This window comes from Ictalurus punctatus, chromosome 2, assembly GCF_001660625.3.
Source record: "Ictalurus punctatus breed USDA103 chromosome 2, Coco_2.0, whole genome shotgun sequence".
NCBI classification, from domain to species: domain Eukaryota; kingdom Metazoa; phylum Chordata; class Actinopteri; order Siluriformes; family Ictaluridae; genus Ictalurus; species Ictalurus punctatus.
In genome coordinates this window covers 20,107,364-20,132,519 of record NC_030417.2, presented here as the reverse complement: position 1 = coordinate 20,132,519, position 25,156 = coordinate 20,107,364, and the positions used below count along the sequence as shown (strand labels likewise).

The following is a 25,156-nucleotide window of genomic DNA, read 5'->3' as shown; positions in this document are numbered from 1 at the left end:
AAACAAAAAAACATCGTTTAGATTGAAAACCAGGTAGTGGAGAAATTTGTTGTATCACACTGCCCTCTACAGGGCAAATAAAGTAAGTGCTGTTGTTTTAAATAAACATGGATTTAAAAAAAAAACAAAAAACACCAACTAATAATAATAATAATAATAATAATAATAATAATAATAATAATGGGTTTATTTAATAATTTTATACTATATGCCTGTTTCTTAGTTATTTTTATAATAAAAATAATTTTAAAAAGCTATAATGAGGCAGACAATTTAGGTTTAATATTCAGCACAGAACATCATACGATTTATAAAATCTACAATTTATTTTATTATTTTTGATAATTTTATGTAATTTGTCATTTTCTTAGACTTAGTAAACAAACTCGAGTACTAAATCTAGAAATGGTGATGGGATGCAATTCGGTTTAATTAACTTTAAACTGAATTTCATTCTATAAATAAATTAGATTCTTTCAGCATGTTGTACATTATTTATGGGATATTTATTTTTGGATGCAGCTCAAGAAGACCTGTATTCATTTATTAATAGGTTGAATATCTGTTTACCCCACATGAATTGTTTTATTACAAAGACAATAGAATTGTTTAGGAAACAAACCAACATTTGTCCAGTGTAAAGCCGTTACTTTAACGCAAATTTCTTCTTTTTTTTTTCTACCATTCTGAAATTATTTTTCACCTTTAACCCATATATACATGTAGAAAATCATTTCACATTGACAAACTATTTTATGTGTATTTATTCACAGTAAGTTACATTCAAGTTCACTAAGACACACACAGATACAGTGTCTCATTAGAGAAGAATAAACACAACACAAAATAATAAACATTAAAAAAATTAACAAAACTTCATTTCATTCGTTCAGTTAAATTCACTATACAGAGCGGTGATGATTATAATCACAGAATTCACAACAAACTAATTAATAACCCTTACTTATGTCAGCTTGTGATCAGTGAGCACGGAGATGGGAAAATTCTGCTAATAAGCTTTACAATTTTTCATTATTAGTGTTTGAAGAAAGTGACGATGTAATCAGAGGTGTGTATTATTAGACGTGGGTGCGTATATAAGATCAAACTGGACGACACTCACCCTGGATTAGTACATGAGCGAAATTTATATTCACAGTCAAGGATTAAGCGTGACAGGGAACATAGGAATGTACGCGGATAACGTTTCATTTATGCTCTGCCCCCTGCAGGCCACGTTGCCTCACTGCACCGTCAACATCAGCACAGAGGGCAATTCCTGATCCAGATGGGACGCATCACTGCGCCGTGACCGCAGCCTGCTCGCTGAGGAACTCCTCCAGCACGCGGATGATGCTGCAGGCTTCGGAAAGGCCGCTGTGTTCGGCCCGAGCGTTCTGTAGCAGCACGTCTCTGTTTCCGCAGCTCTGCAGGAAGAGGCAGCAGCGGAACAGAGCATAGTGGCTCATTTCTGCCTGACGGATAAAGCGTTTCAGGGTGTTCATGTCCTGGATGGCCTGTTTTTTTTTTTTTTAAAACATCCCACACACACACACACACACACACATAAAACATTTAGATCAGCAAAAGTCACATGATGTAATTCAATCCAGACACCAGATCATATTTTACATCACAGTTCAATGGTCCATCACTTTTTAATAACATCCTTCAGTAACATTTAATATAACAAATACACCACTATATCAACACTATTTACTCTAGTGGTAGAACAGTGTCATTACATGTAAACCTATTGCCAGAGATTTTTATTTTCGGTGTATTTTTATTTTATTTATTCTGGTTTCTTTGCTTCTGATCGTAGATGTGTGCCGATATAATGTAAACTGCTGTACATTATACAAGTGTGAAAGTTTGTATGCCCTTAGGACAAATTTAGTAAGGCAGATTCATTTGTTCATTTGTGAGGGTTAAGTGATTATTTGTGTGCTGACATTTTCTGTCATTCGATCAGAAACCATGGGGGATGCAAACAGCATCCTGGAAAGTATTTGTGTATTTGAAACTGACTGACACATGTGCCTTCCCATCATACTAAAATCAGGAAACTGTAAATGTTCATTTTTGTCATTACACATAATCGCTCTTCACCATGTCCTGTTTCTAACCTGTCTAAAGATTTCTCTATTGTTCTATGAAGTAACGCTGTGCATGCAAACACACACACACACACGCACACAGACACACCTTCAGCTTGAAGTTCTCCAGGATCTGGCGCAGTAGGAACGGGTTAAAACGCTCAGCTGCGTTCACAAATGCCTGGATCCACTCGTCACAGAACCGGTTAGACACTGAAAACATAAACGTTTATAACTCACACATGCGTGCAGCATCACGCGTAAATTATGAACACACAAGTATTTTTTGTATAGTTTTTTTTTTCTTGTGTCCGAGAGCATGTGCACGTTTAAACCTATAATACTGCTAACATACTACATATATATTATATTTAATAGCATACACTTTAATAGTATACACCCTAGTAGTGGGAAAGTGTAATTACAAGTAAACACTTTTTTGTATATGTGTGTGTCTAAGTTTTGTCATCTGAATAATTAATTTTTATATCATATAATTACTTTACTGCAGTTAGTGTTCTTATCATGATAAAACATTTTTAATAAAACTTGTAATGTATACTTATGTAGTAACGTATTGTTTACATTGTGCTCTTTACAGAGTGCCTATTGACATTAAAGCAGATCTGAACAGACTTAAATAACCGAGCAAGGGCATAACTATGGTATGGTCCCCCCCAAACATCCAAAGTTTGATACTGAAAATTCGCATATTTAGAACATAGTTTTAGGATTACAGTTACCGTTTGAATTCACATGATTTCTGAATGATAGAAGCTCCCAGAGCATGGGGAAATTGTGGGGTGCTGTGGACGTCCTGTGGGCAGATGTATTCTCTGCTCCATAACCTACCACACCAAGTAGAGGCGAGCTAAGATGTGTGCAGGCAAACCGCACACGCTAACATTTAAACACGCAATCACGACTTTTAAACAAACTCAGAAAGGATGGCTACCTACGAAACTAAATTCACCACTATATATATATATATATATATATGTTGTAAATACAATTTCCCCATGGATGCTTCCAAGCAAAGGCGTTCAAAGGGAAAAACATTTTAGGATATTTTCTAAGAATGTGATACAAAGATGTAGAATCTTTACAGACACATGCAAGCAGGCTACTTCTGATTCACCTCTTACAAAGTTGTGAAAACGCTATCAACATAAGAAATGGTTAATTTAATAAAATATTTGTCTATTTCAACAAGACCCAATAGATGGTGCTAAAATGCAAGAAATCGCACCTGCCAAGTAAAATTATGCATTTTCCAGTAGTAGCAAATAGAATAACTTCTAATGGGTGCAAATTACATATCCAAAATTTGTTTATGTAAACGATGTGACTACAACAACCAATGCTGTATTTATTCCTTTATCAAAGAAAAAAAAAAATCGCAATAGACTTCCAATAGATGTCCAAGTTTATATTTATTGTTTATCTTAAAGTAAGTCTATGCATTTACACTGAAATGTGTAATGTGAATGATTGACTTGTACAAAAAATACAAGTAAAAACCTTGACAGACAACAAAGGTAAAAGCAAAGTTATGAATTATCTTGTTGTAAATTAAATTATGTGAGTGTTGAATGAGCGTTGGCATCAGTGTCTATCTTGGTTGAAAATTGTTGTTGTCAATGAAACGCAGACAGAAGGACTCAACTCCTGCTGCGTCCTGTGTCCCATCAATTATAAGCGAATACTGAACCACTGGCAATGACTGAAGCTCGTTTGTAATTTCAGGTATAATTGTGTTACTGACAATGTTAAGGAGCTCATTTTGAATTTTTGGGCTAGTGAAATTATTGTGCTGCTGAAGCCAGCTCGTAAGTTCTTCATCACCCTCTGCCTTGTACTTAATCACCTGGTGGAAGCTGCCCTCTTTGTTGTCATGCCCCTGAAAGCATTACCCTGTCTTACCAAGCACATCATCCCACCCACAATCTTTAAGAGACTATTTCTGGCCACATGATGCTGCTTTTGTAACGGAGACGAAAGTTGAGTACTGACAGGCAGTTTGCGGTGCAAATGTGTTGTTATCGCCGCCGAATGACGATCCCTGTCTTCATGTTGAGAGAACCTTTTGAGTGCTTTTTTCCAGTTGCTAAATCCAGTTTTAATAAAAGCATCATCAGCCTTACAGGCAAAAGAGAAGATTTCTGAGCTCCAAAATATTTGGTACAGTAAAAACACAGCACGAATGTAATGAAGCCATGTATACTGTCTAAAGCAACTTTGCTTAAATCTGAGTGTCTTTTTTTGTTAGGTACTGAGTCTCAATGAAGCAGGTATTGGGCTGGTGTGGGCAGGTACCAAGCTCCTCTAAAAACTGATCTAAACCACTGCTCTCTCTGTCTGGTTCTGTCCCTATATCCCTGTGAGTCTCCTGAAATAAACATAATATGTAGTGTTGAAATAACTGCATCTTATCACCAATGAATCAATGATTGCAGTTAAATAGACTGCAGTATGCTGATCTTAAGATTCAAATAGGATCCATAAAACTACAGTAATCCATACATAAGATGGTTAATAAAGGCACAAGATGCCTGCAGTGCCTTTACAATGGTACCTATTAAGCTAGGTCGCTATGCGCTCTACTAAACTGCATCATTGTCCACAACACAATTTGTCACCTGATCATCTGCATGTCCAGTGCATTCAGCCTGCCTCTCCCTCTCACTGTCTTGCTGCTGTGCTGCCTGCATTGTGACCAGGTACCATTATTTTCCCAGAAGAGCAATGACTGACTTAGATGATCATTTTAATTTGATAAACTGAATATTGTGTTTGTGTGACTGGTGTCATTTATTATGTTAATGTCATCATGCTGTTTAGCTTGCTATGTAATAAATGTACAAAAATATATAGTGGTGACCTGAAACGTTAGCTATGTAAAGGGTATTGGTGTTTTCTTGTCTTAATTCTAAAGACAAACTGCCATAACTAGTTCTGAATGGATAGCTACAATATGGCCACAACTCAGACGTTAGTTCCATATCTCTCATTGCCAAGCAAGCACATCTCAGCATTATGCTTATATTTGTATATTATGCATTATGCTTATATCCTTATATTTGTAAAATCACTTAGCTGTCCTTAGCCCAAATGTAGTGTAAAGGAACGAAATGCTGGGCGACTTTCCTCACTTTCACTTGCATTTATAACAGTCTGTCACAATGAACTCGGCGGGAGGATATGCAAGTGAATGTAACATTCATGGTCAGAAACTGGAACTGACGTTAGCCTAGCCTACTTCGTGGGTGTGCAGATATCAAAAGTTATTTGATGTTCTTAAGAACAAACCAAGCCATGGTATGATGCCATCTATACTAAGCTAAGGTTACCTACTATCTAGGTATCTAGTTACTTACTGTCTGAAAAAAAGCTTGTATGCTCTGCTGCACTTTTCTACACTTGGCTGCTATCTCCATTTCTTACAGACTGCGCTGCTAAAATACATCAACGAACTTGCGTTGAGTATGGGCGCAACCAAGTGTACAACTGGAGGGCACACACCAATTTTCCTTAACAAACGGAAATATATTAAAAAGGAATAGACATAAATAAATAGAACAGATGAAGAAAAGACAGATCCGTTGGCAGGGTTCATTAGAGGGAGACATATAGAAAATATTTTCTACTGTATATTGGGGGGACAGACTGGTATTTCCTCAACATTGGGGAGGACACGACCCCCCCCCAAAGAATGCGTGGTTACGCCCATGTAATCGAGTAACGAAGTGCAACAGTTTCTACACCCTTATGACAAAATTAGGAAGGCAAATTAGGAAGTGTCATTTATAGCGAGAACAAAAAGTGTGACATTGCGAAGGTTAAATGAATTCCATGGAGGAGGTGGAATTTGCACTCAATTTGATTGTAGATTTAAAAAATAATAAGAAATAAGAAGTTAAATGGTAATTCGATCATCCAACAACTGCAGTTGATAACAGATGCCCTTTGGTGTCAAGATCAAAGATCATTTTTATGTAAATTATATTCAGTTTCAGACCTCACATCACTTCATTATAGACCGTATCATTCCATTTCTGATTCAGAATGCTAACCTGCATTCGTGAACGTCGTCTCTCCGCCGGAGAAGTCAATAAGCAGGTCCGAGTGCGAGGCCTCAGAAATGGCTTTACAGAGCGACGTAGTGTTCGGTTCCTCCTGCACCAGACCCTGAAGACTCGCCGCTTTAATGAACCTAAGAAAGAAATAAAAACACCCCCATACGTCACGCTCGATGATCAACCAAATATCTGTACAACATAAACACAAACACACACACAACCCTGCTACATGGGGTTACAGGGAATTGAGAGGGACATGAGAAAATAGATGCAATCTGAATGTTGGGTCGTTTAACATCAGGGTTTGGGTGTATTTAATACAAATAAATGCACCTCGCCACATCCATCTTGGTCCTCTCGTCTCCTCCGGTCACCTCCACATGAGTGTGACTCAACGCCTGCAGAAAGTAGAGAGCTGTTTACAACAGAGACAGTAAAAAGTACAGATGTACTGCTGGATTTGGAGCTGGAGATTTTGGAGCCCTCTTATGGACCCACAATGCACTGCACCGTTCTACTAGATTGTAATATTAATACAGCCACCTCATTATGCCCAACCGTCACAGCGAAGGAGGCGTGGTTTGTGTGCCTGTCAGACACAACAAAAAAGGTGTGGCCTGTGTCAGACAGTCTCAGTTAAGAAGGTGTGGCCTGTGTGTCTCTAAGTCTCACTGAAGGAAACCCCTGTACTTGTACAGCACCTAAAGATTTTTTTCTTCTCTTACTTCATGTGTGCATCTTATATTTAAATTTATCTCAATCACTCATTTCTACATCTGCAGTCACAGATTTTGGCTCAAACATGCAGTTTTAAGTACTGGAGTCGTTCCTTACAGCATGAAGCAGGAAGGCGATATTGGCCTGCACCAGCTGCACCACTCGGTGGATGTGCATGACTGACTCCTCGTACCAGCGGCTCAGATAAGGCCGCACCTCCGACTCCAGATTCTGCATCTAACACGTGAAGAAACAATAAACAGTCTTAAAATACTGATGTGCTGCAATATACCTTTACAAAATTATAGACCTGTATCTTACTTCAGGCGTCAGGCTGCTCTGGAGGCCCTGCACGTACTTATCCAGCTCGATTCTGAACGTTAGCAGGTTAAAGAACTTTGACATGCATGAAATTATAATAAGGAACGAATCCCTCCATGCAGATTGTCCGTGTTCATGTGTGGATTAAGGATATAGGTTGAGGCCTTTCTCGGAGCCTCCGAGGAGACAAACCACCCAGCCGTTACCATTCGCCTCGGGCTGTTCCGGAGATTTCTCCTGCTCCAGGAAGCAGCAGTAACACCCCATTGCCTGCTCGGGAAGACTGCAAAACACACACACGATTCACAGGATGAGTGAAGGAGGGGTGGGTTCTGGGTCAGTCTCAGTGAAGGAGGCGTGGCCCCTGAGGCAGTCTCGGTGAAGGAGGCATGGCCTCTGAGTCTGGTGTGTAGTAAGTGTCCCAGGTTAGTATATAAACACGTGTGTGTTTTACCTCAGCTCCACCGTAGCGATGTTGCCCATGCCACCTAGCAGGGCTCCTTTACTCAGTCTGCGCGAGATGTAGCTTCGCAGCTCAGGCTCCGCCTCTGATGGCAGGCTGCTGTCCAATAGGGTTAGACTACAACAGACAAGAGGCAGGAGTTTGATCATCACGGAGAGCAGAAGGAAAAAAAGGACTGACAGTGAAGCTGGAAATGAAGGAGCAGAAGAGTGAGAGAAGCTGTGATGGATCTGCAACATGTCATCTGTGGATGGAAGAGGAAGCGGATGAGAGCAAAGTGTCCTGCAGAGCAACCGGAATCTGTGAAATTAACCATCATATTTACAGCACACAAGTAAAAATAATTATAGAGTATTTCACTTGCTTAGAAGACAGAATTGCAAAGATTAATATTGTGGTAATGATTAATAACTGATATGTTGTGCAGGCCTAATAGAGAGTTGGATGTAAAGATAGATTAAGTGCAAATGTTTGTGACCCCCTGGTTTTTGAAATGGGGAAAAGTACCTGTTTTATCTGCCAGATATAAAACATGAACCGTATAATTTTATTATCTAAAAGTTCTTCAGAGGATGCAAAAGAGGTTGAAGCCATAAAGACAAAGATTGAATATCATTTTTTACACTCAATTAGTCATTTTTGTTACTTGTGACCATAAAGGAACATTTAACACTAAATATCTTCTTGTTACCAAATACTTTTCTTTATTTTGCACTAAGGGTCTGCAAACTTTTGCACTCAACTGAGGAGAAAATGGCTGAAAAAATAGAAGTTCACACAGAAACAGATATAGATTACAGAACAAGTTCAGAATGACGGAGAGGACGACGATAAAGCGACACACGGCATCTACCTAAAGTCCTCCTGGCTCGTGGTGGAGTCGGCTCTCCTCTGGCTCCAGGATACAGTCTCCTCAGAAGATTCACCTCTGGATAGTTAGGAATATATAAATTAAGGCATTAATACGATAGAAATTAATGAACAATGATACCATTTTGGACGGGTTAGTATGAGGAAGATCTGGCGACCTAAAAAACATCACTTATTTTATAGTTTGGACATTTCTGTCATCCTTAGATTTGGGGGAAAACAGTTCAGCCTGTAAATAGATAGAAAGATAGATAGATAGATAGATAGATAGATAGATAGATAGATAGATAGATTTCGATGTATTGTTTCCTAACAAAGCACAAACAAATTAAATGCAACATTATTATGGAATAAAATATAAGTATTTTCCATCAAACCATGTAGAACAAACCTACGATGACATGTAATGCACATTAAATTGTTAAATTACAAATATGCGCATGTGTCCAATCCTCATATGCTGTACACACAGTGGAGTAAAAAAAATAAACCTCTCACCTCGCACTTTGATAATAATATATAGAATAGTAACAGTTAATCTGCTGTATTTTCTGTCCATATCCGGCCAGGTCTTCGCTATCGAAGTCTGCATCTTTATCTTCTACGTCTATGGACTCTTGGAAGGAAGAAGCCTGAGATGTAAACATCGCTGCTGTCGCTAAACCACTTGCGTCGGCCACACTGCGCATGCGCTTCATTTCCGGGATAATTTCGCGCATGCGCTCTTCGCATCCCACGTAGATTTTTATATATAATAAATTAAAATATAATGCATGTGTTTGTAACAAGTCATATGAAATAGTATTGTACATTCGTGTTGCACCATTATCGTTTAAACAACTTTTTAAAATAAATAAATAAATAAGTAAATGATGATAATAATAATAATAATAATAATAATAATAATAATAATAATAATAATAACTTTCCAGACCTCTAGGCGGCGCTCGTTTTTTTATATACACACTCGGTCTTCCTCTACGAAACTCACGAGTTCTCGCGAGAGCTGGTTTTTCCCCTAAGCGCCTCGCGCTCCTCCTTCCTCCCTCTTTCCGCCATATTGCAGAACCGGTAAGGCAGAGGCTTCATACGTTCATCATAAAATCCCTTTTATATCAAAGTCATCTTTGGTTGTTCCGTGTATTTAATCACCGGATGTCCTTTATAAACCACAGTATCGTCTGAATCTGTGATTATTTTTATTTTATGGTGTCCTTATAAGTCATTATTTTGCCCAATAGTTGTCAGGTCGTACACCCTGCTGGATAGTGAAGCTAAATTCTCAGTGCTGTGCTCCGGCGGTGGTGGTGAACAAACACGAAGTGACTATTTATCACCGGGGAGAGATTAATATTTTTTTAGTGGTCCTGATATTTTATTTGGATGAACCGAGTGTGTTTAGAAGTTGCTAACTAGCCTGAGAGCTAACGTTAATGGAATTAGCTTGTTAGCAAACGCGGTTTTTTTAAAAATATATATATATAAATGGCGTGTTCTGGCCTCATCTAAACAAGGTTGTTTTATTGGATCTAACAAGACCAAAATGTCTTCCCGAGACATTAAAGTGGCGTTAAAAGTGTGGTATATTGGTGCAGCCGAATGAATCCGATCCCAGTTCAATCATCGACCTGTATTTTACTCCTGTCATGAATATTTAGCTTGATAGTCACGTGATTCAGTATATACATTAATTAACCTATTATTTCTCTCCCTGTGTGTTATGATAGCGCAGTGAGAACCCAAGGACCTTTAGAGGAAGGTGTATGCTGGAGTTCGTAGAGAGTAGGGTTCTCTTTAGAGAAAGTAATGGTGCTCCAGAATTATTGGCACCCACTGTTAAAGTTGATGTATATAAAATGTATAACTACAGCTGATATTTTGCTATTGATGTCCCAAGAAAAGTGCACTGACTTAGATACTTAACGTTTCTTGTGTCTGTGTGGTGTTTTGCAGGCATCATGGTGCGCATGAACGTCCTTGCCGATGCGCTGAAATGCATCAACAATGCGGAGAAACGCGGCAAGCGCCAGGTTCTCATCAGGCCCTGCTCCAAAGTCATTGTGCGCTTCCTCACCGTCATGATGAAGCACGGTGAGCGAACAACAGCTTCCATTTGACTGACGTTCCTTAACTATTAAACCATTTGTAGCAATACCATTAGACCAAAGCATTAAAATGTTTATCTGCTGTCAACACCAAATGTATTGGCACCTGTCATGGAAATTGCTGTAAAACGTGGGGAACGGTTTAATTTTTTTTAAATGAACTGTATTTAGTGTTTTTAACTGCCCTGCGTTTGTTGTTTGTTCAAGTGCGTTGAAATTTGGAGATATCAACATGCCAGGGCGTTTGATTGTCGTGTCAATACAGTTTACGCCCCTGCATGGGTTTAAAACGGCCACTGTTTCACTGTTTCTCATTTGTCTAGAACGTAGATATGGAGTAGAGTGATGTAATTTGTCACACATACATTACAGTACAGTGACATTCTTTTCTTCACATATCCCAGCTTGTTAGGAAGTTGGGGTCAGAGCACCGTGAAGCAGAGTGGGTTAAGGGCCTTGCTCAAGAGCCCAACATTGGCAGCTTGGCGGTGCTTGAACACCCAACCTTCTGATCAGTAACCCAGAGCTTTAACTGTTGAGGCACCAGTACCCTTATGGTTGCATTAGTTGTACAGTGAAAGCACCATTAAAGCTAGACTACATGGACTTCATCGCTTCTGGATGCCTCTTAATGTGAATAACATCAAAAGTGTGACGTTATTAAGGAATGTGAGTATAAAGCCCTATTCGGATTGGATTGGTTTTATCAGGGTCTGTTATAAACTCCTCCTTGTACAGTCTCCTAACTGATGAGACTGACATCTGAGCAGCAGTAGGATGAGCACCGGAGGAGCACAGTTGTATTTTCTACGAACATAGATGTTTGCGTCACGTGGTCAAATGATCACACGCCGTTCATTACATGGCAGGTGACCTCTGCATAAAAAATAATGGACATGTCTTATAAGGCTTAAAAGAGAAGACGAGAGCTGGGTTTGGTTAAAAACAGATTTTCTCAGGAGGACAGAAAAAACACACGTTGCCGATCTAGATAGAAATAAAATCAGAGTAGCGTCTGTACAATAGTAAATGACCGCAGGATCTGGTGTGTATTTAATACCATGTGAATAGGGCTAAAGTGATGCTTTTTACAGCCTACTATACTGTCCTTTATGTATTCTAGTGGTCCAGGTGATAGATTTAAAAGGCTCAGAACTGCCACTTTGTTCCTTTCATGGTTGAGAAGATGGGATTGGAAGCTCTGTGCTAATGGTGGTGCCTCTCTCTCTCTCTAGGTTATATTGGTGAATTTGAGATCATTGATGATCACAGAGCAGGCAAAATCGTTGTGAACCTTACAGGCAGGCTGAACAAGGTGAGGGGTTATTTAATAATTTTTTTCTTTCTCTAAGCGTAAATTAGGCTCATCTGTATCTGAAGTTTGTTCAACTTTTTTTTTTTTTTTTTAAGGAATCTTTTTTCCCCCTCTCGTATCTAACCTTTGTGTTGTATTTGTGGTCAGTGCGGCGTGATCAGCCCCAGGTTTGACGTGCAGCTGAAGGATTTGGAGAAGTGGCAGAACAATCTCCTTCCATCCAGACAGTTCGGGTGAGTGTGTGTGTAACCTGCTTGTGTGTGTTTTGAACATAACTTTGTCTCTAACCTAATGAATAGAATGAGCCCCCCCAATACCTGTTTACTAAGTAGGCAGATTAATGACAAAGCAGTGTTCGAACTTCGTCCACTTCTCATTTGTCTTTCCTTACCTGTAGCAGGATGGGGAATGGAATCTAAGCTTTTGTCTGTGTGCCGTTGTGGGTTTGTGGAGCAGTGGATTTAACGCAAGGAAGCATTTCATAACGTGTATATGGTCGGAGTTAAACACGGTTCCGATCCGATATCTGATCTCCGTCTACTGGATCGTAATTTCGGATGTGAAATAAGAATTTGATTCTTTAACAGCTTGAAATATCTTTGAATTGCTGGCAGTGCGAACTGCTGATATTACCATAACAGCAAGTATTTAGGTAGCTATGATCATAGCTGTGCATGTCTTCCTGTAGAGTAGAAAAGACGTCTTTACTGAAAAAGTGCTCGTGTTAAATAATCTTTCTTTGCAAGCCGAGACTGCGTAGAAGTTGTAAGAAGTTTAAGTTGTTCTTGATTAAGTATTTCTAGACCAGTAATGTCACTTCTGACAACTATTTAACTGGCTATATATATAAAAAAATTTATTTATTTATTTATTTATTTATTTATTTAACGGCTGCACGATTATGGCCAAACTGATAATCACGATTATTTTGATCAATATTGAGATCTCAATTATTTATCACAATTATTGATGATTTTAGTGACAACATATTTTTATTGTACTTTCACATTTAAATAAACAGACCACTGCTTTCACCTCCATGTTGTGCTCCATTCCTGCTAATGTAGAAATCTTTACATCAAATTAGACTAAATAAATGAAAACAATTCGGACGAATGCAGAAAAGGCAGTAAGAGTATTTACAGGAGGAGAGACGCAAGACAATTTCTTTTAGGAGATTACAAAAATTTAGGAGCACAGTTGAAGTGTAGCGTTTTTTTGTTTTGTTTTTTTAAGAGATGGTAGCGTTAATGTGCCACAATATAACACACAAGTAGGCATGAGAAAACTTGAGCTTGTCAATTATGACAGAATTTAGGAACATAGTTTGTGATCAATAAAAGGTGGCGGTTGTGAGATCGGGAAGTTGAGAGAAGCAGATGATGTCCAGTGTTACTCGTCATCATAATGGCTTCTCTGCAGTATTTCTTCACTTGTTCGGTTGACTGAGGAGATGAAAAGCAGTGTGAAAGTAACTGTTGCGTGGTGTAGATGCATTTTGGACTTAATGTAGTTTTTATTCTGATTGTATTATACAACTCCGAACAGGTCACTCGTACCGGTGCGAATAAATATTTATTCACAGTCGTACAAAGTACTTCAGTCGCAAATGCGAGTGAAATGGTCACGCTGTAGAGCCCTGAGTTTCTTCAAAGTTTTTTCCCGTTCGGCGTGATGAAGTTTAATGTCCCTGGCAACCTCTGTAGTGCCATTTAGCATCGTGCTTGCTGGTGTTATGATTTCCCCTCGCGCAGGCGCTGGAGCTCGCAGAGAAATTGGCGGCTTGAGAGCTAGAATGTTAACGCTGTTTCTGGGTTTTGGCATTATGAAATGACGTCAGCCCTGCGCCGCTCTATGTAATTCGCTGTAAGTGTAGGAAGCGCTTGATTTGAGTGGAGAAACAGTGGAGTTTTCTATGAGCGGAGGATGAACTTTAAACGTCAATATTACAGTCGATTATGTTCATGTAATCATGGGCAGTCGAAATCGCGACCGATATCCGGTTAACTGTGCATCCCTTTATTTTTTTTATATATATATATATATATATATATATATATATATATATATATATATATATATATATATATATATATATATATATATATATATATATATATATATATATATATATATATATATATATATATATATATATATGTGTGTGTATATATATGTATACACACACACACAGTTTGCCTTACAGGTAGTAGGGGTGCTGTAAATATCAGTCATTTGCTCCTTTAAACGATAAGCACGTAGTTAGGTGATGGTCGTGGTGCGTTATCTGAAGAAATGACACACCAAACGGCCATAGCCAGCTGTCATGATGTTTTGGTATCAGAGAGTTCCTGTTGATCTGAAAATGCATTCAGGAATTCAGATGAGATTCATGTATATATGTATAAGGATTAATTAAAATACTTCGATTTAACCTATCGGGCTGTTGCCAGGTTATGAGCAAAACTATGCTATGTACACAGCTTCTGTATGTATGTAGGTACTCATGGAGTATTCTTGTGATTTGATTGATATAAACTGTTTCAAGATAGTCACAACAGCAGCTACAATCAACCTCTGTCAGACCACCGATAAACAAACACTTACAAAACTGATGCAACTCACCTTTGAAGTGTCATACTAGTCCACTGATCCATAACATCCCGACAAAAACAGTCTTGTTACACACTGATGACTGTCTAAACATTCCAATCATATAAAATATTTAGTTCAAAACACATTAAACATCAGTAAACACCCATAGACTGCTGCATCATTTCAAATTACTGGCAGATGTGCCTAATTTTTCACAAAATTGAAAAATTTTTGAATTTTTGTGAATATTCCTATCACTAGTTTTCTAAATGGTCACTGAACTCTGCCATTTCAATTGACACCTCATTTGAACCAATAGGAGCTTTCGGGTGCTGTCCATAGCCTTCAATAGTCAATGAGAGTCCGTGCTGAAGGGAAGTGCCTTCCCTCTTTCCTTCTTGAAAAGCTCAATAGCCAATGAATTTCTGAAAAGTTATGTGCTGCTTCCTGGGTGAGTTTCAATGCTTCAGTTTAAAACCAGTTTTCAATTATGAATATACATATAAATATCCATTTTGTAGATTGCCGGACATGTGATATGATCGCTGTTGGTGTCACCTTTCATTAGTGCCCAAAATGTCCTTCAGTGTCACTTTTCAAAAGAGACCAAAACCATGCATACACTCCAAATGGTTCAAGAACAGCTTTAATTTTACTTTGAGTATGCCTTGGGTAGGCAGTTTAGGCTAATTTTATACGAGCTTATATAAACTTAAGGACAGTTTGGAGGTAGGTCTAGCCGTTAAAAAGTCCATCTCGGGACTCTCAATACGCTTTTCTAAGATGTCGTCTTTTTTTTTATTAAATAAAAAATAAACTGTTACAAACGGACTGTAAGCAGCTCAGGTAATAATTTTTTTAATCGTGAAATAATTAATTGTTAAAGATGAGTATTATTAAGGTTAATGCAGCATTACTGTATTTGCTGGACGTTTGTAAGCAAACCTTTACATCCTGCCTTTCTGAATCATGTGTTCAGTCATGACCTCGAATGTTACTGAGCGTTCTTAATGTTCGTGATGTTGCTGTTTGTGAAACATTTCTGTTTTATGTGTGGTGACATTTTTCTCATATCAACTTCTACTATAAAGGCACAAAAACAGGCTTGAGATCTCTCCCTCAATCCAATTAAATTAATCTGGTTCTCAGGTGCTTATTTGCCATTATTAAGATTAAATCTGTTTTTTGTCGTCTTACTTTAACTAAGCTTTTCCCTAGGGCTGGGCAATATGACAATTACATCACGATACTTGGACATTTCTATGATACACGATGCGTATCACGGTGTATAATTTAGCTAAAAATCTGTGCAAAACAGTAAAATGTTTTCAAAAGCCATTAAAGTTTGACTATACTTTTCTTTAATGCCTACAGAGACGCAGAAGATTAAGTTTTAAAAACTTGCATCAAATTTATGGCATCCATTCAGTACAGTTTAGTTTGTAATTATGTAAAAAAAAATAAATAAAAATAGATAAATACATCACCATGCCAACGATATCTCAGAAAACAGTATCGCGTAATCGTCTATCACGATATCGATGTTATATCGGTCACCCAGCCCTACTTTTCCCTGATACATACAAAAAGGTTCAGTTGTACATTAACATTAAACCTGTGATACGTGCGTAATTTGTGTTTTTACCCAGAGGCAGTCAGGGCTGGATTTTTATTATTTATTTATTTTAATGTCCAAACGTGGCTATTTGATCAGACGCATTTAACTGTCGCGCGGCTCGTCCTGGATTTAAATGTAAATGTATTTCTTCAGCCTGACCTTTCTTTTTTTTCTCTCTCTTTTTTATGAATCCGCAGCCGTAGAAACTAATTGAATATCTGCGAGGCTGATTTAATATTCCAAGCCCGTTCGCCATTACGTCTCGCTGCATTTTCGTTCTCCCGTCTACTTTCAGGGTTATTGATTCAATTGGTGCTGATTTGCAGCAGTTTATTTCTTCATTTTCTCTTAAGTGCTTTTCATTGGCCGGGAAAATAGCTTGCTTTGATATTTAACGAGACTCGGTGCGACGTTAAAAGCAACAGCAGCGGCACACACTCGCTGACTTTTCTGGAACTTTACCTCTTTTTTTTTTTTCTTTTTTTTCCCCCCCCTCTCATTTCAGCAGTTTGCAGTAGTGCCGTTTTTTTGTTTTGTTTTTTTTTTACATTTAATGGAGAATGTGTTTTGGGTTGGGGTTTTTGCAAGTAAGCTCTAAAATGGTACAGCTTTATTTATTTATTTTTCTTTATTCTGCAGGTTCATTGTATTGACGACCTCAGCTGGCATCATGGACCACGAAGAGGCCAGACGAAAACACACAGGAGGCAAAATCCTAGGGTTCTTTTTCTAAACCTGTAAAAGCACCGACCAATAAAAAGACATTTTCAATGGACCAAATGCTCGTGTGTTTATTTATTTCCAGACCTATAAGGAATCACATGTTCTGATTTCTGTTCATTTTGGCCATAATGTTACTTTATTCATGCCTTAAGTTCATGTACAACACCCTCTGAATAATTTCCTAAATGGTGAGTGCCACTATAAATATTTGCATACATGTATTGTTTAAGAATATTTATATGCTTTTTAAAACATACTCGACTTCTACACAGTTAGGAAAATGGTTATTTGGTGGTTCTGGTTGAAAAAGTTTGTTCTGGAACACGCACTGAAATAAAGGTACCTCGTTAATCCTGTACTTTTCCTCGTCACTGGTGTGGAGCCATCGATGGTGCATCTATTATACCTTTATTACGCATCTTACCTGAGAAGCTTCATGTGCTTTAGATTTTAGAGTAAAAGGAAATTTGTCTGATGGAACAGCCTATGCACCAGATTAAAGAGAAATAAAATTCTTTATTTCTGAAAGAATTTCTTTAGTCACAAATTCCAAACAGAATATAAAAACATTGAAAGTTTGAAAATTTTTACTGGTCACCAGAATTTCAGAAAATATATTAAATAAATGTGATTGAGTACATGTATTATAATTCTTTATACACATTTATGCACCGCAATCTTCAATTTAAAAAAAAAAAAAAAAAAGGCCTGTTCTCTCCTGGTGCATTTGTAGAACTTTTTTTTTTTTTGGTCCTTCAAGACGGTGGTTTTGATGATCTTTCCAGTTGATGGGCAGAAGGATGCAGGATCAGAGATGGCATTGAGCACAGGATTGGAGTGTGCATCCAGTTTGGACCCCTGTAGGCTTCTGTTGTAAAGTTAATTCTACTGAAATGTTTGTGTAAGCTGTCAAAGGGTTAACAAATGGAATTCCATTCTCACGCAGGCTGTTGGTTTAATAAGTCTGATGATACTGGTTATAATGGTATAATTTGGTCTATTATATCGGCAAACCCATTTAGATAGCAGAGGTAATGACAATTTATACTCAGCAGTGTTCTGAAATGACTTACAGCTTGTGTGAAGAGAAGAGGTTTACTTTGGGTTAATATAATAAACGTATACAGAACAGTTTTCTAGCATGCAATAGGGATACATTAAAAAATGTAAATGCATGAAATGAGTATAAGGAGATAAAGGACACAAATAAATAGGGGAAAAAGTAGAAAGTGAGCCACTCAGGAATAGACTGTTGTGTGCACTTTGACATCCAGATGTGTGTGTGTGTGTGTGTGACGGAGAGAACATCATGTGTTCAGTCCAGTTTCTTTCTGAACTGAGGATTCTTTATTAAAGCGTCTGTGAAGGACATGACAAGTAGACTGTGGTTTTGCGTAAACCTACAAAGCAGACTCATTGAGCTCAGATCATGGACTGCGTTCCTCAGTGATGTAACTCTTCACTCCGTCATCTTTCAGAAAGAATTTTGATGAACAGCTGATCTGAGATCTGTTGCCTCCTGTCTGACTCTCCATCACTCAGCGGCTGGAATAAAGTTGATCCAGAAACACTGTGGTTCAGCTGAGGTTCTGTGGAGGCCAAGTGTAGTATTTCACACACTCACTAGGTGTGATACATCAGCTCAGAAGAAATGACATCACACCTGAATGTCAGCCACACCCGCAAATAATACTTGACTGTGCAAAAAGTCTCAGTCCTCAGCCCACCTTGTCACTATATTCTCTATTTGCACTATTTGGGGAGTTTTATTTATTTATTTTATACATACACTGTATTTTGGGACTTTGGTTTTATGATAATAAGAATTATTTTTATTTACAGAACTTTTCTCACAGCCAAGGTCACAAAGTGAAGAGATTATAAAACAAATATAATACAGTATATATGTTTTGTCAGTAAATTGAAACTCTTTAAAGCACAATTTATATACAATATACAGCTCAAAGTGACTCATGAGATATTAGAAAGAACGATAAAGGTAAATGAATACAGGTTTGATTAATAAAATAATAATAATAACGTGTAGCAATCTTAAACTTACTTTTAAACAAACATTTATTTAAAGTTTTTTAATCCTGTAAATGACTGAAATTAGGATTTTATTTATTTATTTATTTATTTATTTATTTATTTATTTATTTTATTTTTATCTTAATTATAATTCAATAATACAGTGCACTGCAGTACCCAGGCAGATAAAGAATACCCATGATGCACTGTCATTTCAAGTTCACTACTATATACATTTTTTTTTTTTTTTTTTTTTTTTTTTACTTTTATTAGTTAGTTGTAATGACTGGGATTAGTTAGTGTCTTAGAGCTGGAAATCCAAACTGTGTACATTTAAGATGTGTACACTATATGACTAAAATGAACCAATATGAGGTTCTTTCTTAAAAGTCTGAGGCACACAATTGTATGACATCTCTGTACGCTGTAGCATTACAGTTTCCCTTCACTGAAATGAAGAGGCCCAAAGCCCAAATGAAGAGGCACAGAGCGAGCTTCATGAAGGTCTGCTGTGTTAAGGTTGGAAGAAGGTGGAAGAACTCGAGAGTCCTGTACAGAACCCTAACTTCAACCCTACTGAACACCTTTGGGATGAACTGGAACTGGAGCCTCCTCGACATCCTGACATCAGTGTCTGATCTCAACCTCACTGATGCTCTTGTAGCTGAATGATCACAAATCCCCACAGCCACGCGCTAAAATCTAGTGGAAAGCCTTCCCAGAAGAGTGGAGCTTATAATAATAGCAAAAGGAGCATGAATCTGGAATGGGATGTTCAACAAGCACAAATGAGTCCGATGGTCAGGTGTGCACAAACTTTAGGTTATATAGTGTATCATAAGCCGTGTTTTTCCTCTAACTGGAGCATGAACTTCAAGATATTTCAAGGCATTTGCCAGTGTGTAGCAGCAGGCGGCGCTGGTGACCCACATCCTCACACTGCCTGGATGTAACAACTCCTTCTGTCTAAGGGTATGATGTAATGGGTTATGATATAATCACTTTATAGTAATAATAATAATCGTCTCCATCCCTTACAGTTCATGCTGCAGCAGTTATATTTCTACATGGTCTATAGTGGAAGACCTACATACCTATACACTGGAGTGAAAAAGTATTAACACCCCTTCACTTAGACTTAATTCAAATGGATTGCATTTGTTTTTAATCCACTGCTCTACATATTATATCCATAATGACACTGTGATAAGAAAATGTTCACAATCGTTAGAGAACTCAGTTCTGGTGCATACTGTTTAAAACTTCATTGAAATCCTTTGGTTTTCTGCCAAATTAGCAAGTTAAATAGATTTAATTATATGAATTAAAAGGTACGGAAAAGATACAGCTCCAATTAGAACCCATTTAGACAGTGAGAAAAAAAATCTTTAACTGTCAAAAAAAAAAAAAATCCTTTGGGGAGCTCTTATTTCTAAGAGAGTGATTCTGGACAAGAGTATCAAACTATTTTTAAAGCTTTTATTGCTCACAGCATGTTCCATCACTGTGAAATCAAAGAATTCTGAAACCACTAAGACTTTTTCTAGCCTTAACATTGGGCCTGACTCATTAGCTCAGTGAAAAAGGGCCGGGAGGTCACTCTAACAGAGCTTCAGAACAAATCTGCAGAGATCTGAGCAACCACCGAACCATGAATCCAGCTTTTAGAGGTGAGAATGACAGATCAGAGATGCTACCAGGAAAATCAAGAGAAATGCTGCAGATCAAAACTTGTAGAGACTTGTAGAGCCGAAAAGAAGCTCTGACTGATGCTGAAAGTGATTCCACAAAGTAGTGCATCTGATTTATTATACAAATGTCAGGCTTTTTATTTAGTTATTTTTTGATACATTGCAAAAAAAATTACATTATCAAGATTTTCTGTCATTTCTACATAAAAATGTTCAAACCAGTGTATTACTTTATCCAAGCAAACCAGTATCCAAGTGCTTTACATGCATATACCATATAACTACTATAATACTGCTGAAATAAAGTAAAACACACAGTATCATAAAGTTTACTGCAAAAATTGGTGCTAAAATTGTTTACTTGAACTTGCTCATTTTTCCATCTGTCATTCCCATCTATCATCTGGGTTCAGCTGGTAGAGCTAATTGTAGTGTAGGCGGTTCATTTCCTGGCCCTCATGACTCCACATGCCGAAGTGTCCGTGGGCAAGACATTGAACCCCAAGTTGCTCCCGATGGCAAGCTAGCGCCTTCATGGCAACTCTGCTACCACTGGTGTGGGTGTGTGTGTGTGTGTGTGTGTGTGTGTGTGTGTGAATGGGTGAATGAGACACAGTGTAAAGCGCTTTGTAGAACCTCTAAGGTTAAAAAAAAAAAAAGCATTAAATAGGTGCAGACCACTTACCATCATTGCTTCCATTATTTTATCATGATACATTTTGCTAAGATTCTTTTTTTTTTTTTTTTTAGGATTTTATTTAAGGTAATGAAAAGGTTCAAACAGAAGCATTTTTACTTGTTAATAATGTATAGTTTTGTAAAACAAAAACAAAAATCTATTTCAAAATATAGCACAATGTGAGATTGCTATTAATCACCTGCCATTAAGTTACTGTAGATTTACATGGTACATTTAGTGTTTTTTTTTTTTTTTTTTTTTTTTTACTCTGATATCATGTCACAGGATGATATCAGAGTACTTCCCAAATCCACTGTACTGTAAATGTAATGTCTGGACGTTTCGATTACTCTCCAGACTGTCCAGAATTATATATATTTGTGTAAAAAGATAGCCAGATCTATGCTTCGACAATCCAACATTTCCTTTTTTTTTTTTTTTTTTGCTGTACTTTTTGATCATTTTTATCTGATTAAGTATCATTTTCACTTCGGGCACACTTTTCTCAAGACGATAAGAAGAAAAAAGGAAAAGAAAAAAAAATTTCGATGAAGCTTCTTCACAATGTAAGGAGCGAAGAGGCATGAAACACATTATTGGCTCGGAAATAAAGGAAATCTGAGACGGAATATTGATGCACTCTGCATTTCTGCAGGGCATGAACGTGGTGGTAAATGATGATGGGACTGTTTGGAGAAAGCCACTGACTTGTAATGCAGCACAATGGTGGTTTGTATTAAATCCAGCCAGCATGTTTGCCTGGCGGCGTTACACTATGATAACTTCTCTATCGAATATGAGAGACATAATGTCAGCTGAAGACAGTAATCAGGTCCGGGCCATTGCCCCTGCTGGCTAAGTGCTTATTTTGATGGTTTTCTGCATTTGGTTTTTGGGTTCATTGGCACTATGGTTCTGTGTGACTGGGTTTTCATAGAAAAGCTGATGGAGCATTACGTCATAACCTCACACTCAGAGGCACCTCCTGAATCCACCAGGTCAGATCTGGACTTGTAGGACGTTGAACTATACAGAGTTTATTTCATCCATTATGTTGGGCAATGGGTTTTAGATCATGTAGCAGTTGTACAAGTATTCATTTTTACTAGTCGACCAGTAATTAAAAAAAAAAAATAGTCTAGTCGACTAGTCATCTTTTCCATAGCTAAAGCAAAAAATTGTTTTAGGACGTTGCTATTTTTATGCTTAATTTGTGCAGCAGGTAACAGTCACACACAGGATACAGCTTCAGCACCTTTATATGCTGCACTGTTAACAAGGAAATTAAATAAATTGGTGCACTAAATGTACTAAATAATAATTCTGTGTCTCAAATTATACTATTTAACTGCAAGTCCTAAAAATGCATTCGTGTGGAAGAGCTGGTGGCTTATCTGAAATCATTCATTAACTGACCACACAGTGTGGTGCCTTACATAGCTTAATGGGAGATGGGGGGTGCGATGTCTACGGCAGTGTCTAGGAGGTTTTTCCATCATGTTCAACTCTGGTCTGAGTAATCTCATTGCTCTGGCTCTGAACAAGCCAAGCAGGATCGGATAGTGATGCACAACCCGCGGCTCTGAAACGGCTCTTTCGCACAGCGGTGTACATAAATGTAATTCATGATTCAACAGTGTGCAGATCTTATTTAAATTTGATTTCGCTTTAGAGGACAACAAAATCAATTGCAGGAGGAATTCATTCAGGAGCGTTCGAGAGTGGCATTAGAAATAAATCCATATAGACTTATCTCCGCATCATGCTAAGTGATATCAAAGTGTTAATGTTCCATTAAACAGGGGTCTCTCTTCAGCCCTCTTTCTTGAGATCTACCTTCCTCTATCTCCAATCAAAATCTAACACACCTGTTTTAGTTGATCAAGAACTTCTTAAAGCTTCTAATGATTAGATGGACAGGTGGGCACGATTATGGTTAGAGATAAAGTCTTCAGGAAGGTAGATCTCCAGGAACTGGATTGATGACCACTGCATTAAAGGAATGAAAGATAACTAGACTTTTCCCAGTGCAGTTCACTGTAGAATTTATCATCTGACTAACTGTTTTTTTCCATTGACTAGTTGACATCTATGCAATGGTGACTAGTAAATGGATTAGTTAACTGGTCTGTGCAAGACTTGCTTTAGATAATCCAAACTAAAACCCAAACTGGATGTATAGTTCACTACATACATTTGAAGCCCATTTAATGCCCTTTGCATGTGAAGGTGGCCCCGTTCGTGATGGTGGAATTGAGCCGCTGCCTTCGCAACACAAAATTCCGCTGGTGCACTGAGCAGTTGATCTCAAAACATGTCAGTCATCATTTAGTGTTACTAATTACATCATTAATCAAACCTCATGCTTTTTTGATTAATCTAATATCCCCACTGCGTAAACTAGTCACGCTAGACAGCACTGGAGGAAAACACAGAGCTTCACACAGTGTCCTATAGGGGTAAAATGTTCATATTTAAATAGATAATATTTTTTGTCATATTTTCTCACAAATATGAGGGAGGTGTTCACTTACAGGTGTTTGCTGCCATCAATCCATTCAGATTTGAGGTTTGTGTGACGTTCTTGCTGAAATCTCATCAGTATTTGCAGACCTCACGCCGTTAATCATTCTGTACAACTGTGATCAAAATGCATCCGGTGAAAGATCTTATCAGCACCTTTGGTATGTTGTTAATGATTTAGAGTCAAAACTAGCAAATCAACAACAACAACAACAACAACAAAAATGAGCAAATAGATTTCTTTCAGTGATCATTTAATTCATCATGGTCCTATTTCTCATTTCTTTTTAGGAAAATGCACAGATAACCTTTACATGCTGATAAAAACGAAATGTAAATGTTGTTGGTGCTGTTGTTTATTTGTAGTAAACTACAAAAACTCTTAAGTACATTTTAGCATTTCCAACAGCACAAATGATCTTTTTTCCTGTTACAATAAGCTTTAAAAAATTTTTGTGTGTATTTGGACCTTTCTGCATATTTTAATTAAATATAAAAATGGCATGCATGAAGTCATTTGAAATTACTCGGAAGAGGGAATCTGTTTAACTCCCTTCTTCAGCAATAATAAATTTTATATATATACATATATATATATATATATATATATATATATATATATATATATATATATATATATATATGTGTGTGTGTGTGTGTGTGTGTGTGTGTGTGTGTGTTTTGTCTACACAGTCACTGAATATCTATCACCAGCAGACCACAGTACGTTCGACTACAGGGCAGTTTGTCAGATGTGGTGATGTGCAACACCGGTGCACCTCAAGGAACTGTACTTCCACCATTTCTCTTCACCATATACACCTCTGACTTTAGCTTCAACTCTAGAACATGCCACCTCCAGAAATTCTCTGATGACTCCTCAATCATGGGCTGCATCAGTGAGGATAAAGAGGAGAACTACAGAGGAATGGTGGAGAGCTTTGTCAGATGGTCTGAGGATAATCACCTTTAGCTCAACTTTGGCAAAACCCCCAACACCTATTACCTTTCGGGGGAGAAAATAGAGATGGTGGACTCATACAAGTTCCTGGCAGTGTACATTAACAACAAACTGGAGTGGTCGGAAAACACTGAAGTTCTCTACCGGAAGGGACAGAGCAGACTGTTTTTTTTAAGGAGGCTCAGGTTCTTTGATGTGAGCAGCAAGCTAATGCAGATGTTCTATCAGTCTGTGGTAGCCAGCATCCTGTTTTTTGCTGCGATGTGCTGGGGATGTGGAATTAAAGCTGGGGAGGCTGACAGACTCAATAAGCTGGTAAAGAAGGACAGTTCTGTTGTTAGGCAAAAACTGGACAATCTGGAGACA

General features: G+C 37.8%; 2 protein-coding genes across 5 annotated transcripts; one reads left to right on the top strand and one right to left on the bottom strand.

The window, feature by feature from the left end:
- Positions 1-749: 749 nt before the first annotated feature.
- Positions 750-9,247, bottom strand: c2h17orf75 (chromosome 2 C17orf75 homolog). Its single transcript, XM_017456313.2, has 10 exons — positions 9,048-9,247; positions 8,533-8,607; positions 7,671-7,796; positions 7,371-7,499; positions 7,217-7,274; positions 7,013-7,132; positions 6,512-6,576; positions 6,173-6,312; positions 2,209-2,312; positions 750-1,517 (listed from the first exon to the last, which is right to left on the bottom strand). The coding sequence occupies exons 1-10, from the start codon at positions 9,245-9,247 to the stop codon at positions 1,299-1,301; spliced, it is 1,236 nt and encodes a 411-aa protein (XP_017311802.1). The 3' UTR covers positions 750-1,298.
- Positions 9,248-9,507: 260 nt separating this feature from the next.
- rps15a (ribosomal protein S15a) lies at positions 9,508-16,962 on the top strand. Of its 4 annotated transcripts, none has more exons than XM_017482566.3 (5): positions 9,508-9,620; positions 10,503-10,640; positions 11,890-11,969; positions 12,117-12,202; positions 16,822-16,962. In XM_017482566.3, exons 2-5 carry the CDS (start codon positions 10,508-10,510, stop codon positions 16,913-16,915), a joined length of 393 nt encoding a protein of 130 aa, XP_017338055.1. In that variant the 5' UTR covers positions 9,508-9,620; positions 10,503-10,507; the 3' UTR covers positions 16,916-16,962.
- The last annotated feature ends 8,194 nt before the right edge of the window (positions 16,963-25,156 follow it).